The sequence below is a fragment of the Colossoma macropomum genome, unplaced genomic scaffold, assembly GCF_904425465.1.
Source record: "Colossoma macropomum unplaced genomic scaffold, Colossoma_macropomum, whole genome shotgun sequence".
NCBI lineage: Eukaryota > Metazoa > Chordata > Actinopteri > Characiformes > Serrasalmidae > Colossoma > Colossoma macropomum.
This window is the reverse complement of record NW_023494795.1, coordinates 34,133,534-34,151,388: the sequence shown is the minus strand read 5'-3', so window position 1 is coordinate 34,151,388 and position 17,855 is coordinate 34,133,534. Positions and strand designations below refer to the sequence as shown.

General features: G+C 38.7%; 1 protein-coding gene across 2 annotated transcripts; it reads left to right on the top strand.

The window, feature by feature from the left end:
• The first annotated feature begins 625 nt into the window (after positions 1–625).
• fdft1 (farnesyl-diphosphate farnesyltransferase 1) lies at positions 626–17,683 on the top strand. Of its 2 annotated transcripts, XM_036582291.1 has the most exons (8): positions 626–898; positions 2,733–2,830; positions 3,931–4,114; positions 4,749–4,877; positions 6,396–6,587; positions 8,864–9,040; positions 10,679–10,831; positions 16,558–17,683. In XM_036582291.1, the coding sequence occupies exons 1-8, from the start codon at positions 800–802 to the stop codon at positions 16,774–16,776; spliced, it is 1,251 nt and encodes a 416-aa protein (XP_036438184.1). In that variant the 5' UTR covers positions 626–799; the 3' UTR covers positions 16,777–17,683. The 2 variants fall into 2 exon arrangements, with proteins under 2 accessions (XP_036438184.1, XP_036438182.1); XM_036582289.1 differs by lacking the exon at positions 626–898 and having other exon boundaries at positions 2,464–2,830.
• Positions 17,684–17,855: the final 172 nt, after the last annotated feature.

Here is a 17,855-nt window from a genome sequence, read left to right as displayed (position 1 = left end):
CCCAAAGAAAACATTTTTTCAGACATACCACTATAAACATTATTAAAAAATTCAGACGACATATGCAAGTTCACTGGTCACTTTAGATAGAAGAAGAAATTAAGTGTCTCAACAATTAACAGTTTTCATATTGACACACTCTGAATGACTGTTTAAATTTCAACGACTGAATTGTGCAGAAATATTGAAAAATCGGAACCCCTTTAATCCCCGGTAGATATTACATGATGGATGGATGGATGGATGGATGGATGATGCATGGATGGATGGATGGATGGATAGATAGATAGATAGATAGATAGATAGATAGATAGATAGATAGATAGGCTTTATTGATCCATTGGGACGTATGAAAGGCTCTAAATGTCGATAACAAGTATTTACAGACAGAGGTCGTGCAGCTCTGGTTGCTGTGCTCGCTCGGATCTCTCAGAATCACCACACAGTAGTTTATAATGTACTTACAGGGAACTGACCAATCAGAGGCTGCGTACACAGTAAGACCAGCACGTACTGTGAGGGGCGGGACATCACACCAGCCGCTCTAGAAGCTTATTGGTTCGAAGGCGCTGAGCCCATGACGCCGGAGCCAATCACAAAGCTCAGTCGATCTGACGATTCGCGCGATTTGAAGGGATTGTATTAGCAAATGCAGACGGGAGGGAATCCTGTTCTGAGAGCTGGTGATATGTTACTAGGATGGATAAAAAGACCGTGGGGGCTTAAACATAGGCTACATTTTTAGTAAACCAGCGCTGAGATAAGCTTTCTCACCGTATGTAAAAGTAGGCACAACAAAATGGATATTCTTAAGTCTTTAGGGCATCCGGAAGAAATATACAACCTGTTTAAATTCAAAATGGGAGGCTGTCGCGCTGTCATGCCCAAATTGGATTATGTGAGTAAAGCCTTTTTTTGATAACTTTCAAAAATATTCCTCTCAGCATAAAATATTCCAACGACATGCTTCACAAAATCCTTCGGCTTCATTTCAGCCTCCTGAGTTTAACGACGCATCTTCAGGGGTTTTGAGGCTCCTGAACGTCATGTACTATCTGCATTTTCCATGATTTCAGAGACTAAAAAAGAACACATAATCGGTGATCAAACGGGGGATGTGCAATTGGACCGGAACGCCATCAGCAACAGAGATGGCATGTCTTTCTGTTATTTTCTGTCATCTTTTGATGACAATATGTTACAGAACCACTGACGAAATGGCTGGGCTGTCATTATATAATAAGCTCCGTTCTCAGTGTGTGCGTGGTGTGGGGGATTCGCTGCGCATGTTTGACAGTTAATCCAGTGATCTCCATGTTGAAGACACCTAGGAGCAAGTCTCCCTCATCCGTTTTCAGTTTTTTTCTTTTTGCGTGTTTTGTCTTGATCACTATGACAGATTAGCTTTAGCAAAACTGCTTGCTTTAGCAGCAACAGGTAACGTTCAAAAAATGGGCCAATGTTTGTAATAAACAGCTCAAACTCTCTTTGTCAGAGCCTCTCCAAAACAGTAACTAAACAGAAGTAGCTGTAACCACAGGCCAGGAGTTTTCTGATTAACTAACTTGTCAAGGACCCCCAAGTGAGAGATATGTTTCCTGCAAGATAAGACACGCCCACTCCCTCTAATAGAGAACGCCCACAATATGATGTGCTCATTATGTCATTAGTGAGCTGGCACAGGCTCCGGCTTGTTTTTAGGCTAACGCTTTACAGTTACATCCATTTTCATTGCCTCATGCTGCTAACGAAAGAACTGATGCTAGCTGAACTAAAGTATGTCAACATGCCAACAAAATGCTAACTGATGCTAGCAAAGCTAGCAGTAACGCAAAAATTGATTTAATTTAAAAAAAAGAAAAAACTAACCTGCATTAGCCGTACTGTAAATACATTAGCTGTGCTGCGAATTCAAACTGTACAATGCGCTCAGTTACCTTAAATGTACAGGAGCTTGCAAACTTATTTTGTGCATTTAATTGAGGGTTTTCTTTACCCACATATTGTCACATATTCCAAAGGCATAAGTAAATGCCCATGTGCTCATTGCAGTCACCTGCTTACTGTCGACGTAATTAAAGTCGACTGAATTAAAATAATTCATAATTGCCTTTTATGCTGCTGACATATCTGCATTTGATTTCATTGACATCTTGAATAAAAGTACTCACTTTACGACAAGGAGGGATGTGTAAGTAATATTTATAGGCTAAGTGTGTTATAAGTTGTCCTTCGCTGGATACTCGACGTGCAGTGACGTGAGTCAGAAAACAAGACGAGTCTGTTTTGGTTCTAAAAAAAGTGGGCGGGGAAAATCAAAGGCAGAAACAAAGCACTAACGCTGCGTGGCGCAGATCTCCACTGAACTGAACGCTGTAGTTACATTTCAAGTTACAACTGTCTAGCTCGTTCGCCACTCCAACTCTATCTTAGCTGGCAGCGACACTCACTCTCCACGCAGCTTCAGCTTCCCCAAACTGCAATGACACTATAGCAAAACCTGGGGAGAACTGCACATGGCAGGAGTTTGTTGCAAGAACACAGCGTCCTTCTCCGTGTTCAAGCGCACACTTTCGGTGCGGGGCTCGGCTTCCTCGGCTTCGGCCCCACGACCACCCGCCCTGGCCGTGGGGAGAAGGGGCGTTCAGGAGGGCTGCTTGGTCGCCCGACCCCACCACTTAAAACTCGCCGGCCCTTATCGACACGCTGCGTGTTTGTTCTTTTCTTGTCAGGAGTCCATGAGCGAGACTTTGCGGACATGCTATGTTTATCTGAACCAGACCAGCAGAAGTTTCGCCGCTGTAATCCAGGCCCTCGACGGAGAGTTACGGTAGGACCTCAAAATCCTTCCACTCTTTTGCCCTAGCATGTTTATACGGGAGAGGCGTGTCTATAGCTGTAAACAAATGTGACAGACCTACTTTATTCCTTGCAAAAGCTTCAATTTGCACATGAATATTATAATGATTATGAAAATTAGGCCTGCAGAAACGAACCTGAGGAACGGTTTATTGTATGATTGTTTGTATAATATCACGGTGTTAATGTATCGTTCCTGCTGCAAAAATGCCCAGTGTTATTCGGATTATTAGGCTTAACTGATAAGACCAAATACGAGCTGTAAACTGTCGCTCTGTTCTATTCCATCCTCTTACAGTTTCTGTCTATGTTTGAGCAAGAGTGTTCAGTTCATGTCAAATCATTTGAAAAGGAGACTGCAAGCGTTGTTAAAGTCGCCTCATGAAACGTGTCAAACTCCTCCCTCCCACTCACTAAACACTGCAGTGGCCCGTTTCCTTTTCTTTGCTGCCTGGCTCCATGTTGGTTGCGGAGGCTTGATATGCAAATAGTTTGCAACTTATCAAATATAAACAGCACGAAAGATTGTGCTGAGGCACAATAAACTTTAGTTTGTTGTGTATTTTATGGTTTAACCCTGACAAAAGCCCTGACAAGGCTGGTGGTTTGCAAGCTCGTTTGAAAGCTGCAAGATCTGACTTGCTTCATGGCTGTATGTTGCTTGGAGAGGCTTAACCGCAACAAAGTACACGTGATTCAGTTGCAAACTATCAGATATATATATATTGCTTGAAGATTTGACTTAACTAAACATTCCATGTTTTATTATTGGCAAACGCACTGATGATATTCATCAATGTTGCTTGTAAACATGCATACATACATATATGGCGTAAGCCAACAGCAGTATTTATCCACGAAGCATGCACATGGTCATGTAAGGTCAGAGCAAGGCTTTAGGGTATGATTTATTTTAGGCAGCTGTTGGGTAATAGTGTGCCATACTGCTGTTGTACATTTCATTGCTACAATTCACCAGGGCTTTCAAACATCTCTGAAAGATGCATTTTCTGGAATTCTAATTGCTCTCTCTCATTCGTTTTCTCTCTTTCATTTTTTTTCATCTGGTAGTCATGCCGTATGTATATTCTACCTGGTTCTTCGGGCCCTGGACACAGTTGAAGATGACATGACAATTCCTTTGGAGAAGAAGGTTCCACTGCTGCATGACTTCCACACTTTCCTCTACGAGCCAGACTGGTGCTTCACAGAGAGCAAGGAGAAGGACCGACAAGTCCTGGAGGACTTTCCATCGGTAATACATGAACCTGGGCCCAATCAGCCTGAACAGCGTAACTTTAAAGCAATGGTCACCAACCCTGCTCCTGGACATATACCCTCTTGCAGACTTTACCTTCAATTGTAATCAATCCCACCGGATCCGTTTAACTATTGCCTTCTTTGGTCCTTGATTAGCTGAAGGTGGTGTGTTAGACTTGGTTTGGAAGTGAAACGTAGAGAAAAGTAGATCACCAAGAGGGTTGGTGACCACTAGCTCAGCAGAAAAATCTAATTTATCCAATTCTCCCATTGCCCAAAGTGTAGATGTCAAGCCAAGACATGTTTGGTGTCTGAAGTTTCTTTGTTTGCTTTGACACTGGAGCTATGAGACTAGCTAACAAGTAATGCAGGCATATGAGCAGCATTGCAAACTGCATACCTAAATCGTACACTTATTTCAAACTGCAGCAAGGTTATACATTATTTTAACTAGCCTTGTATTACTGATAAAGTGTGATAAACTGTTATCTATAAAAAGGGAACTACACTAAATGACATCAAGTGACCCTCTTTTTATGATCTGTGATGCTTTTCCCAATCCAGGCCCTGTGGCTTGGATAGTAATGATCTAATTCTATCTGGAATGATCACTGATTTTCTCATTTCAGATTTCAGTAGAATTCAGGAACCTGGGCCAGGAATATCGTGATGTGATTTCAGATATTTGCCACAGAATGGGGGTTGGGATGGCAGAATTCCTTGAGAAGAAAGTTGGCACAATGCAGGAGTGGGATAAGGTAAACTTTAGCTTACTTAACAGTGCATATTTACCAGGGATGCACAGCTACCGCTTTTTCCCTTCCGATACTCGATCCTTGAGTATGCACCAATGCAGAGTATCAGCACCAAAATGAACTCTGTTTAACCTAATTAGCTTATAAGTCCGGATATTTATACAGTTTCACTTTTTAAATGTTGCATTTTGGTAAAAGCTGTGTTCCTTGTCACAAATAAATAAAACATATCAAGCTTGAATGAACGGCATTTACTTGTTGGTATATGCTTTCAGATGCTTAAGACTCAGCTCTTTTGATTATTTACTCTATGTAGTTAGTATTTACTATTATATAATGAGTAATATGAACCATATTTAACAACTGAAGTAAATGGAAAATATTTTTAGTGCAAAATAGTTAAAAACAGAACTGAGCAAATTAAAGATAAAACGGTGGTCTGTGCATGGAAGCATGAAACAGCTTTTCTGACTTGGCAAAAAACAGTGCTGAATGTTTCAGATCGGAATTTCTGAAGTCATTTGTCTCATACATGCATCCCGTTCACTCTCTGAACATCAGATTCTGTTAGAGTTAAAAAAATATTCACACATCTTTAATGGCGGCTGAGCCATGGATTTCTTGGCTTTGTTGGAGCAAAAGGCTGTGATTTCTCGCTGCTGTGTGATGCTGCTTACTGATGGAGGTGCAGCGCAGGTGGGGCTAGTGAACACATGTCCAGCTGGTGGGCTGCTATGCTAAAGGCTAAACCAAGACTAAAGGCTGTCATTACCCCAACAGTTCCTTCTCTTCAATGTGTTCCCTCCCTCAATAACAAGCTTGGCTAATATTAACTGTAACTCACTACATAGCAGGAGATAAGTGATTACTGAAAAAATCCTGGCTTAGCTAATGAGGTAAGTTGGTAAGGCTTGTATGTTGAGTTATCTGATGTATTTGTGACATTTCAGTGAAACAAACAGCTTAGGAAGAATTCCGTCTGGTATATCACCCAATACTACTGCCTTTCTACGAAATACTGGCGTTACACATTTTGCCATGAGCATTTTTATTGCTGCTTGTCAGCCCACACGCCGACGTGTTCTTAAGTTCCATCAACTGGCTTGCATGCATGCATGCATCGGTATGCCTGCGCATCAGCAATTGCTTTCTGGTATCAATCATAGGTATCGTTAACTGCCAATACAGATACTGTGTTTAAGTGACAGTATTGCTGCCAATTAGCTTCAGTTTGCTTTTTTTTAGTTTTGCACTGGAACTAAGAAACTGTTGTAGCAGTATCAGTTTAACATGTATGCTACTTGTCTAAATTATCACACTCTTACCTCAAACTGCACTAAGTTGTTAACTAATCTCACATAGACTTGCTTATATAGTTTCTGACATTGCACCACATACAGTTATCTATAAAAAGTGGGCAAAAGTACAGACAGAGTTCCATGTTCCAGATTGCTGCTATTACTGTTTTACGTATGCAATGCACTTTTGTTTTTAATGAATGTGATGTGTTCTCCTCTGCAGTACTGTCACTATGTGGCTGGTCTGGTAGGTGTGGGTCTCTCTCGACTTTTCTCTGCATCCCAGCTGGAGGACCCTGAGGTGGGCCGAGACACTGAGCTGGCCAACTCCATGGGCCTGTTCTTACAGAAGACCAACATCATCAGAGACTACCTGGAGGACCAGCAGGAAGGGCGGGCATTCTGGCCACAGGAGGTCAGATTGATCATCCTGAAATAATACCACTATACGCTAGGGGTGTAACATTTTACTAATTTTATAATTTAGTACAACATACTGATGTGTCAGCCCAGTATATTTCTTGATAAGAAGTGCGTGAAATATTATAAAACATAAAAGTACAGTATCTGAGAGTGTTGAGTGTTCCATGGTAGAGTTTTGCTTGATCCAGACTGGTTTCTTAGCAGCACATGTAAACAGTAAACAAACCCGTGTTTTATACTGTATGAGATTAAAAAAAAACAGGAAACAGCATCCCATTTTAACAGCTACAACACAGAATAATGACTGTTTTCAGAGAAGGGTGGTGTATGTGCAGATGAGTGTGCATACCATGGCAGCCTCAAGCTAATATGTTAGTCCAGAGCTCAGACAATAGACACAAGCTAATATACCACAAAGATTGCACTTGAATTCCTTGAAATTTTAATTAATTAAAATGTTTTATTTACTGCAGTCTGTAAAATGTGCTGTTCAATGCTCAGTGTGTAGTGTCATCTCAGATACAACACGTGTATTGTTATAACCTTACTTTACACATAATCGGAAGGAGACAGCATGGCCCTAAATAAATTCTATGGGTTTATATGATTTCCTTTATCATTATGTTTATTGTAACTAGAAATACTTTTAGTGCTGTTGTGTATTGCACACTGACCTAGATGTTAAAAACAATAGTGCCAATGATTATTATTAAGTGACCCTTATTAGTCTCACATTGGGAAAATTTAACCTCCTCAATCTAACCCATCCGAGCAGTGAAACACTACATACACACTAATGAAGACACACACTAGCGGGCAGTGAGCACACTTGCCCACACCTCAGTCACAGACTGTAGGCTCATAGGATCAAGCCGGCGACCTTCTGGTCACAAGGCTGGTTCCCTAACCTCCAGCCCACGACTGCCTGTCATCGTACAAGTCTGTCATCATACAGCCCACCACCACTAGTGTTTTACATGCCAAAGTTCTTCAGCTCCAGTGGTGGAGAGCACTGTAGAGTTCTCTTTTGTCCTAGCCATAGTTCAGCTTGTGAAAGACTTGGTAGTTTGTTAATTAAAGACTGAGGCGTGTTTGTGTAGGAAGACAAAGGGGGAATCCCTCTGCAGCCCACATGGAAAATAACAGAGTTGTGACAACAGAGGTAAATAAAGTAACATGAGTTTTAGTTCATTTTGGCAACTATCACCATTGAGCCAGGGAAAGAAAATATTATTGGCAAGCATGTAAGTTGGCATCTGTGTGAGCACAAGTAGAGGATGTTGACAATGAAGGCGGCATTAGATTTATTGTAGAAATTAGATGTGTTGTTTGCTGTAGGTAAAATTAACCATCAGTAGGTGGCAAAGATAAGAGTTAATGTCTGCCCTTGTCAGCTGCTGGCCTAGTTGTAACATTCAGTATTTTATTCCATAGACCTCTAAAGCAGTGTAATCATCTGTAGTTGGCATCATGTCCATGTTAGGAACTCTAGGTCTATGAAGATTTTCTCTATGAGCATTAGCATTTTTGAAAATTGCTGCTATCACACCCCATGGTAAACAAAAAATGTTCAAAAGCCTATACATTTTGCCATTTGTACATTTTTCCTGTGAATGTCACTGGACCCTCAGAATTACAAGGTTGTTAAAAAGCCAAAATATGAATATTGATACATGTAAGCTAACACTGCTGTGCGCTGTATTGACATCATAACAGTGGCACCTAACCAAAATACCCCTCACACACTAACAGTTTTGCACACTGTGGTAGTTAAATTGCCTTGGCCTTAGTAGGCTACCGTTTGAGTAGCTGGCGTGTTATATAATCATGTTGAAGTTTAATAGTAGACTTACTTCATGACATGTCATTTCAATGCACAGGAGTGTTTGCTTGTAGCATGTATGCTGCATTATTCGCATTTCGACTGCTAAACGACCTTGTAATTCAGAGATTCAGTGACACTAAGTTGGGAAATGTACACAGGACAAAACGTGTCAAGATTAGGGCCTTTTTGTTTACCACAGTATGCAACAGTGATACATGCCATTCATTTTTCCCATAGAGAAATCTGCTTAGACCCAGAGCTCCTAATATGGGCATGATGGTAACTAGAGAATAACACATGACTTCTGTTCACATGAAAACTGTTATTTAGTAGAAAGATTTACCATATGGCATATTACTTTTATACTCAGATGTAGCGGAGGAGTTACTGTTGATTAAATATTCTAATGTTACTAATAATGGCTATGTGTGCTTATCCAACAGGCATGGAGTCAGTTTGCCTCTCGTTTAGAAGACTTTGCCCAGCCGCAGAACCTGAGCTCAGCCCTGGCCTGTCTCAACCTGCTAGTCACTGATGCTCTCCGCCATGTTCCTGATGTCATCGCTTACCTGTCCCGGCTTCGCAACCAGAGCGTCTTCAACTTCTGTGCCATCCCACAGGTCAGAATGCCATACAGTACTTACACCTCAGATCAGTGAAGGTCTTTTATACATTTCTCCAGGGTAAGGCTAGGTTTAAAGGATTGTTGGCAAGAAGTACTTCTTCATATGCTTGCTTTTAGTTTGCATATATTCACCCGGTTCTTGTACAACTGCTTATTTTTTTATACTGAGTGTATCTATGCAAATTCAGTCTGAGCTAAATTCTAACATGCCTGAAATACTAACTTGTTGCAGCAGCTACATATTGGGTGAATTTTCAGAATCTGTAACACTTCTCTTTTTGAACATCTCAATGGTCAATATTATCGTTCATGAAAAAAAGAGATGCTCAATAAAAAATTCTGTAATTCTGTTTTCTAAGTCTACTTGACTCACTGAAAATGAGCATTTTATAATTTGGTCACACAATAGTATTGAATAATTTCCTGCAGCTGTGTTCATTATATCAAAGTTGGTGGAAGTTGTCTCTGCTGTAAAAAGAAAACCATATCATTTTCTTTCTTAATGAATTTTATATGAGTTTGTGCGTTCCTTTATGCATTTTGAACTTAAGTTTTGTGCTCCAATAACGGTGGTATCTGAGTCTAAGTGATTGTACCTGATGGCTTCTTTCACATCAGTTAAACATATGTTTGAAGTTAAGCAGCAAAATTGCCAATCAGCATCTAAACGCAAACAATGTAGTTGGTCAGGACTCTTCACATTATGATAACATTTTCAAGTCATCCAAGTAGACGTGGCATCGATCTGATACCAGGTATTAATATCATGGTGATATCAGCAGAAAATGCTGGTTTAGGTTTCGGAGAGAAAAATGAATGAATCGATCCAATCCTGTAACAAATTTAGCCTGAAATTGCACACATTCACACACTGCTATGTTTTCATGGGATCGTAGAGTGTTTGTATAGTTTGGGCATGATAGCCTATTTTTAGATGCTCACCTTAATTGAAGTGATTCAATGAAAAATAGTTGATAATGAAGTTTAGGAGGAAAGTTTCAATATCTGTGTCAGTATGGAGAAGGAAGAAGTAGTATTGTGCCATCTCCACATTGTAGCCTATTTACGAAAGCTGTCTTTTGAGACAGAATCATTCAAAATAATTTCAGTTTCAGGAGATGAATCTCAAATAAGTAGGCCAACATATGCATTAGACAGCAAGTTAAAATTAAACTGTCTGTATTATTTTCACAGGAACATTAGATCAGTGTCCACCAAAACATCAGTTCTCCAAATTTCAACTGACATCATACCCACAAAGGCCTTAATAACTCTTACGCCTCATGTGCTGTAATAGACATATATGATCTGCATTAGGTACACCAAAAGTTCTAACAGGTAATTTATTCCTTCCCAAAATGACAAGACACTTTAAAAAGTATGTGCTTGCTCAAACTTTCCAGTGACACACGATGCTAATATTAACATCCCTTATCCGCACTGCCTTATCAGTAGACATTACGGACAAATACTCACTCCACCTAGTTACTCATGCAGGAAATCAGAAAAAAATGATTTCAGTAATATGCAGAAAATTGGTCAAAGTGTAAATGTAATAAAAGTGAAATGAGGAAATGTAATCACAAAGCGACCCCAACATTTAATAAAGAATACCATGTGTCTTTCTCACCAGGTCATGGCAATAGCAACTCTCTCAGCCTGCTACAACAATCCGCAGGTGTTTCAGGGCGTGGTGAAAATCAGGAAGGGGCAGGCTGTCACTCTGATGATGGAGGCCACAAACATGCAAGCTGTACAGAGCATTATTGCACAGTACACTCAAGAGGTAGGTCCTATTGTAGATGTACTGCATTGTGTCAGCTGATACAAAGGCAATTAGGTAACAGTACTGATTATAGATCAAAGGGTTTGGTTTGGGACAAAAATGCATGAGAGTGGAACACTTCTGAAATGTCATTATTATAGATGTTTACATGTGAAAAAATGTGGAGAATTTATTTTGTTTGTCATGATTTTCAGTCACCTTCAGCAACTTCCCTAATATTTGAGTGTGAGACTTAGTTGAAAGTTTAGGTTGCCTCTTGGCATATTCCGTGATGATGAAAAGGTTAGTTAAGACGTGTCTAAAAAATTTACGTCTCCTCAAGAAACATGACAATCTCCCATTAACTAAACATCATGGTGGTCTGATGTTCTTGTGTTTTGCTCCATGTTGCTTCAGGGAACTTGATGGGCAGCAAGTTTGAAAGTACCAAATACGTGCAAATTAAACATCTGTTTTTATTTATTTTTTCTATGGTTTATTATGAGCAAATGGCTTGAAAAAGTGTGGCTTACTGACTGGTCATTTTACATTCTTTCTCAGCACTTACTGGATGTTGAGTTAGTTGAGACCAAATGGTTCCTCAAAATTCAAATCTGGTGTAACGCCAAATAAAATTTCGTAATTTCTTCTCATCAGTCATGTGTTGAGTGAGAAACAAAACAGTTCCTCCAGAGCACAATACTGGACTTAACCCAGAACAGTAGTAGACAAGCAGATGGTAAACACATAACAGAAATCTATTCAGTACGTCACACAAAGTATTCAGTAATGGTGGACAATATGACGTGCATAGCATAATTAGGCCAGTTTAAATTAATTTAGTCCAGTTCAGTTTATAAAACATTCATTAAAAAAAGTCATTAAATAAAAGTTTTATTTATTATTATTATTATTATTATTATTATTATTATTATTATTATTATGGGTATATATACCCTATTGCTTTTGCTAGGATTTTCTTCCCTAAAACTGGTGGAGAAGACACCATAAGTAATCCAAACACCAAACTTGGAGGGTAGGGTGCAGTATCCCCCCACCACTCAGGCAAGTGAAATGACCCTTACTGGCCTGATATTGGTGCTATAGAGCATTATTTTACATTTTGGCCCATATCTCCTGAACCATGAGGCCTACAGTCAAAATTCTACATAAGCGCCCCATTGCATGTGCTCCGCTGCCTTATTTCCCATCATAATTGGCAAAATATGTGACAGCTACATTTTTATACTAGTCTGAGGTTTTTCAAGATATCCACACAATATTGGTCTCAAAATGTTCAGAGGAGTCTGGAGGTCAAGAATCATAAAAAAAACTTTGAATATTTATTAAAAATATGGCTGCCATGTGCCAGTTAAGACCTCCTGGGTTTAGCTTAATTCACATAAATGGCTACAGATGGAGATCTTTGGCCAACTTACCAGTCCTGTACCTCAGATGATTCTGTAAAAGCCCACCAAGTCTGATATTCAATGGTATAACAACCAAAAATCTGTTTCTCAGCAACTGATTGGCCAATTGAGTTGTGCATGCTGCATCAAAGGGCTACTTTAAACTTGAACTAAGGACAACTCAATCATTGGACAGATATGGCCGCCAATGGCCAATAAGCTTTGAAAAGGCATTTGGAGGGCTTAGCATTGCCAGTCATCACAAAAATTATATAATCTGTCCACATAGGCAATCTCTAATAGCCTATAAAGTTTGACCTCAATTGGCCATGAGGTGGCGTTATAGAGCATAAACAAAAAGTCCTATAATTTTTATCTTATTTTAAAATAAATCACTTCATATCACTGTTTACACTGAGAAGGACTTATTATTAAATACAGATCTTTTACAATTCTTTAAGTTTTTCTGTGATTAATCACTGTTTGAATAAAGAGCTTTTTAAACTAGTCTGTGACTTTTGATCAAACTGTTTCAAACTTGATTTTAAAACAATCTGTGGAGTCTGTAGGTAAATAATTATTGCAAAGAATTGCCGCGAGACATGAATGAATCTGTTTGGCCTGGCTTTAACTGACTTAAGGGGCTACAAATTCTTTAGTTTTCATGTGATTGTGATAACACTAAAAAATGTACATTACCATTGTCTGAGGAAGCATGCAAAGTTTAATTTAAATTGATTGTCATGAGTCCCTACAGTACTTAATGTAGTGCATATTTATTAAAATGTCATTATGTCCTTCTATGATTGAAATAAAGAAAAGACAATGGTTTCAAATTACACATCTCATTAACATCTAAAACATTGCAATTATATATATGTTCCAAAATTGTACAGGAAATATGGAAATTTGACTTAAATCCAATATCTATCTTGTGGCAAAAAAGTTTTTTTTTATATATATTTATTCCACCAAGCATGGCAGTTTTGCTAATACAAGTCTTTTAAAAACTCACAATTATCAGCTGAGGAAACATATGACATTTGGCTTGAATTGGCTTAAGCTGACTCTTACAATGCTCAGTGTACTGCCAACACTTTGCAAATATATGTATGTTGCTTAACTGTACAGAAAAACCTGTTACTTGATTTGAGCAAATCTAGTTCACAGTGACAGATGTTCTATTTTTTCTGGCCACTAGAGGGAGCCAAATCGTGAACTGCAAATGTCAATGTTGAATAAATCAGTGGAAAGCTTTACTGTAATTATCCTTTGGCAAAGAGCATTTCTGAATGTGATGCATTCCACTGAGTCAGCCAATTGTGCAAATACAAGGTTTAAAAAAACTTACAGTATTTGCAAGTTTTTATCAAATTAAATTTTCTTTAAAAAACTGAGCTGAGGACAAATAATTATTTAAAATATCGTGACTTTTAAGTACAGTGTGGCTGCAACATTTGAATAAATTGGTATGACATGGCTTATTCTGCCTTAAAAGGTTAAAAATACATAAATAATTGTCTGATTATAACCAAATGTGAAAAAAAATACACAATGACAAACTGAGGGTGTGTTATGATTTAATTTTTAATTATAGTCCTCAATACCACAATAATTGCAAGGTGGGAACTAGTTCCCAAAATGGTGCTTGGTTCCTTATTGCTCCCTACCAATAAATTGTCTCAGACAAACAGCTCTGCAGTGGGCCTCTTGTAGTTCACAATGAAAACATCTGCCTTTGAAGATTAAGGTTGTGGGTTTGATTCCCTGTCATAGATGTTTGACGTTGCTGTACAAAGTGTTGTGGATATGCGCTTAATTATCTTGTCTATTATTATCTATTCTTAAAAATTCAACCATTTGACCATAGACCATCTTTGACCAGAGACATGAAAACTTGTTAATACTGCTAATTTGGCCTAAAATGGTGCATAGTTTCTTATTGCTTTCTTCCAATAAATTGTTTCAGAAATTATAGTTGTGCTACAGGTGTCTTGTGTTTCGCTGTGAGAATGTCCACCTGAGGTTGTGGGTTTGAATCCCTGTTATGGACGTTAAACGGTGTTGTATAGATTATAGCAGACATATCACATAGTGATCTTAATCATAAGAAAATGAGATCTTTCTTAAAAATCCAACCATCTGCTGCCTGCTACAACCAGAGGCCACCACATAAACCCTTGTTGTCTTCATAGTGCTTGGACCCCGCAGATTGCCTCTTGCGGCTGTATTTGTTCTTCTTCGTCTTCTTCTTCTTTTTCTTATTATTATTATTATTATTATTATTATAATACTATTTTATATGTGGCACTACAGAATTTTTCTGTTTCAACTAATTAAAACTTGCATATTGTGTATCTTGAAAATGTCTTGAAGTGTCGTGGTATATTTTTGCCATATTGCCAACCTCAGTACATTACACAATAAATGATAAGTACAAGATAACATGTGATAAGTACAGAACAGTAAGACAGGAAAACAAATACATAGCAGCAGTGACTGTTTTTATGTTTTATTGCTAGTGTTCCACCGTGAGTTTTAAAACTAGGCCTTCAATTTGGGCCGTAAATGACAAAACTATGACAAAATGGTGACATTTGAATCTTGTAATCTACACTCCATGCTATTTAAAGTTGTAACAGAAATATTAACTGAAAGATTAAATGGTTTTATATCGAAGTCATAATTTAAGAGTGCAATCATCTTATTGCAAGAGCTTTACTTTTAATTACAGCATATATTTTAAGTGAGAAAATGTAACCTAATAATACAGAGCTTGTGAGATGAGTCAGATCAATAAAAAGCAACCAAATATCAATGTGCTGTATACATGAAAACGCATACACAGCTTACTGGCGGTCTGGCACAGTACATTTAGGGTTCAAGCATGAAGCCAAAAAAGTGGATATTTTGGTCTTCTTGGACAAAATAATAGGCCTCAATTGGTCAGAAATATTGGTCAGAAAAATCACAATTAGATATTTTCCCCAAATTTTTCTACCGTAATATTAACATTATACCTTGTAGAAGTTTTATAGTGAATCTTTTAGTGAATAGCCCTGGCACTGAGCTGGTACTGCTGTTTTCTGTTTCTAACAGCTGACTGAAATACATTGCTCAGTCCACCACTTGCACACACAGTGACGCATCTATGAGATGAACCTAGCTTCACATGGTCAGCGGGAGTAGCCAGTTGAAGTTGGGGGAGGAGCTGGGTTCACTGGCAGCGCTCTACAGGAGCTGGCAGATCTTGTAGTGTTTACATATCAGATATAACATTTATTTGAAGAATATTAATATGAATTTTACATGTACAAATTCTAACCACAAATGCTGCACATTTTCTCACTTCAAATTGTGTACATTGTTATGTACATTGGAGCACCTAGTCAGTGAGGATTAAGCTCTTTTGTCATCAAGCCATCTCTTAGGTCTTGCAGTTGGGTGTGGAGGGACTGCAGTGCCTTGCTCTGAAAACTGTAGCCGGTTTGCTCAGGCGGTAATGTAATGTGTATGTCATTATGACACACCGGTGGCGCTGACAAATCTAAAAAATCTAACCAGGATTCATTGTTCTTAGTCAGGCAGCAACTGCTCTGTGCAGTGTCATGTGAAGTCGAACAAGAACAGAAGGCCTAGAATTTTTTGCTCACAAAATTGTTACCTCACATTGTAACCAACTATGATTGGTTGGTTCCACTGTCATTTCTTTGTTATGCTGGTAGTTAGTCTGATACGTCAGGACTTCAGTTCAGGTGTAACCAAATCCAAACCAATGGAAAAGCTTGCTTGACCTAGGTACCACAGAGAATTGATTTGTTCAGAGAATTTTTCACTGGACATTTGAAGCTTGTGTTTCCAACCAAAGCAATGAAATAAGCTGAACAATGAAGTGTTACTACAAGCTTGCAGTTTAAATACAACAAGCATGATGATTCTATTAAATAAAAATGAGCTAAAAATTAAAGACCTCTATTTTTTTAGTTCCTTGATTTAGGCCTTGTTTCAAGTTCTAGAAGGCTCGGGGGGTTCCCCACTGCTTTTTGGATGATGTAAACTGTTAACTTTGATGTCACAGGTTACAGGTATGACTGTGTGTGTGTGTGTGTATGAGTGAGTGATGGTAGGAATGCATGTTTTATTTTATTTTTTTGTATTGTATTTTATTTTATTGTATTTTATTCTATCTTGTTTTATATTTATTTTATTTTATCTACTACATGTAAATGTCTGTCTGATACTGTGCACTGTGAGCTCCTGTAACCAAACCCAAATTCCTTGTATGTGTAAGCATACCTGGCCAATAAAGCTTGATTCTGATTCTGATTCCCCCCTTAGATTCTGCAGAAGGTCTCACTGTCCGATCCATCGCGGGACAAAACGCTATGTATCCTGGGTGTGATCCGGGAAAAGACGCTTTCTAAGACGGCACTGCCCTCCAGAGCCCACCACCTCTCCCCCTTCTACCTTTCTGCTGCCATGCTCCTCGCTGCACTCAGCTGGCAGTATCTCAGTGCCACCCAGTCCCCAGGCAGCACCGACATGCAGGGCAGCTGAGTCTGTCCTTTTCCCCAAAACACCCTCAGCCCTAATGGGGCATATAGTCACATAGGTTCTTGAAAGTAAGCTCCCCCATCACCTTCCTGACCTGCTGCTGTGGAATGACCTCTCAGCTATATCAGCCATTAAAGACTGCTAGGAATGTTTAAAAGATTTCTAGTCTTTCACTGGGAAATGCAGTTGTTTGTATTTGATCACCACATGCCATTTGTAGCATCAAGAGATCTTTCAGTGATATAACTCTGTTCTTTTGGATTTTTCTGTTTGGATTTTGGTTTTCAGACTATTTCTATCAGCTGATTACTGGTCTTTCTCATTAGAAGCACACCCAGAGTAAAATGTATTATTGTTATTTCAAAAATAGTCATATCATGCTATTCTAAATGTCAGATCACAGTAGTTGTGACCATAAAAGCTTCTGTTGTATAAGCAGTGGACAGCATGCATGAGACAACCTTATGCAGCCATTGATTTTAGCACTTTTATAGTAAGTGACACTTTTGTGAGACACCAGAGGCAGCATGGTGTGCGTTTTTGAAAATGTTGATAAATTATACCGGTGAATCTAAATACAGTTGTGTTCATTTTCAATACTCTCTTTTGACACAGTTTCATATTTTGGCTCAAGTCTTTTGTTAAACAGAACGCAGTTTTGGCCTATGTTCATTGGGTCAAGGTGGATATGTAGGTAACAGAAAACAAAGCAACCCATTTTAGATGTTATATGTCTGAGATGGATAGATGGACTGCAGCCGTCTGCTGCAAATTGTTCTAGCTGCAAAGCTATGTAGAAAGCTTACTAGGAATTTGTACATAACCAAAGGTAAAATGGTAATAACATTGCTATGTAATGTAACTTTGATTTGTACATATATCGAAAGAAAATAAAGGTGTAAAAATGTCGCAGTTGTTTACTTGGTGCAGTAGTAGTCAAACAAAAGACTGTTCAGTTACTGTGTAAACATGGCAATCTACAGTTTACAGCACCTAAATCTGAGGCACGCTCAAAGGCCATGAAGTAGTGTCAAGAAGGCTGACATTGTGATTATGCTTTGTCATTTTAAGAAGTGAATGCT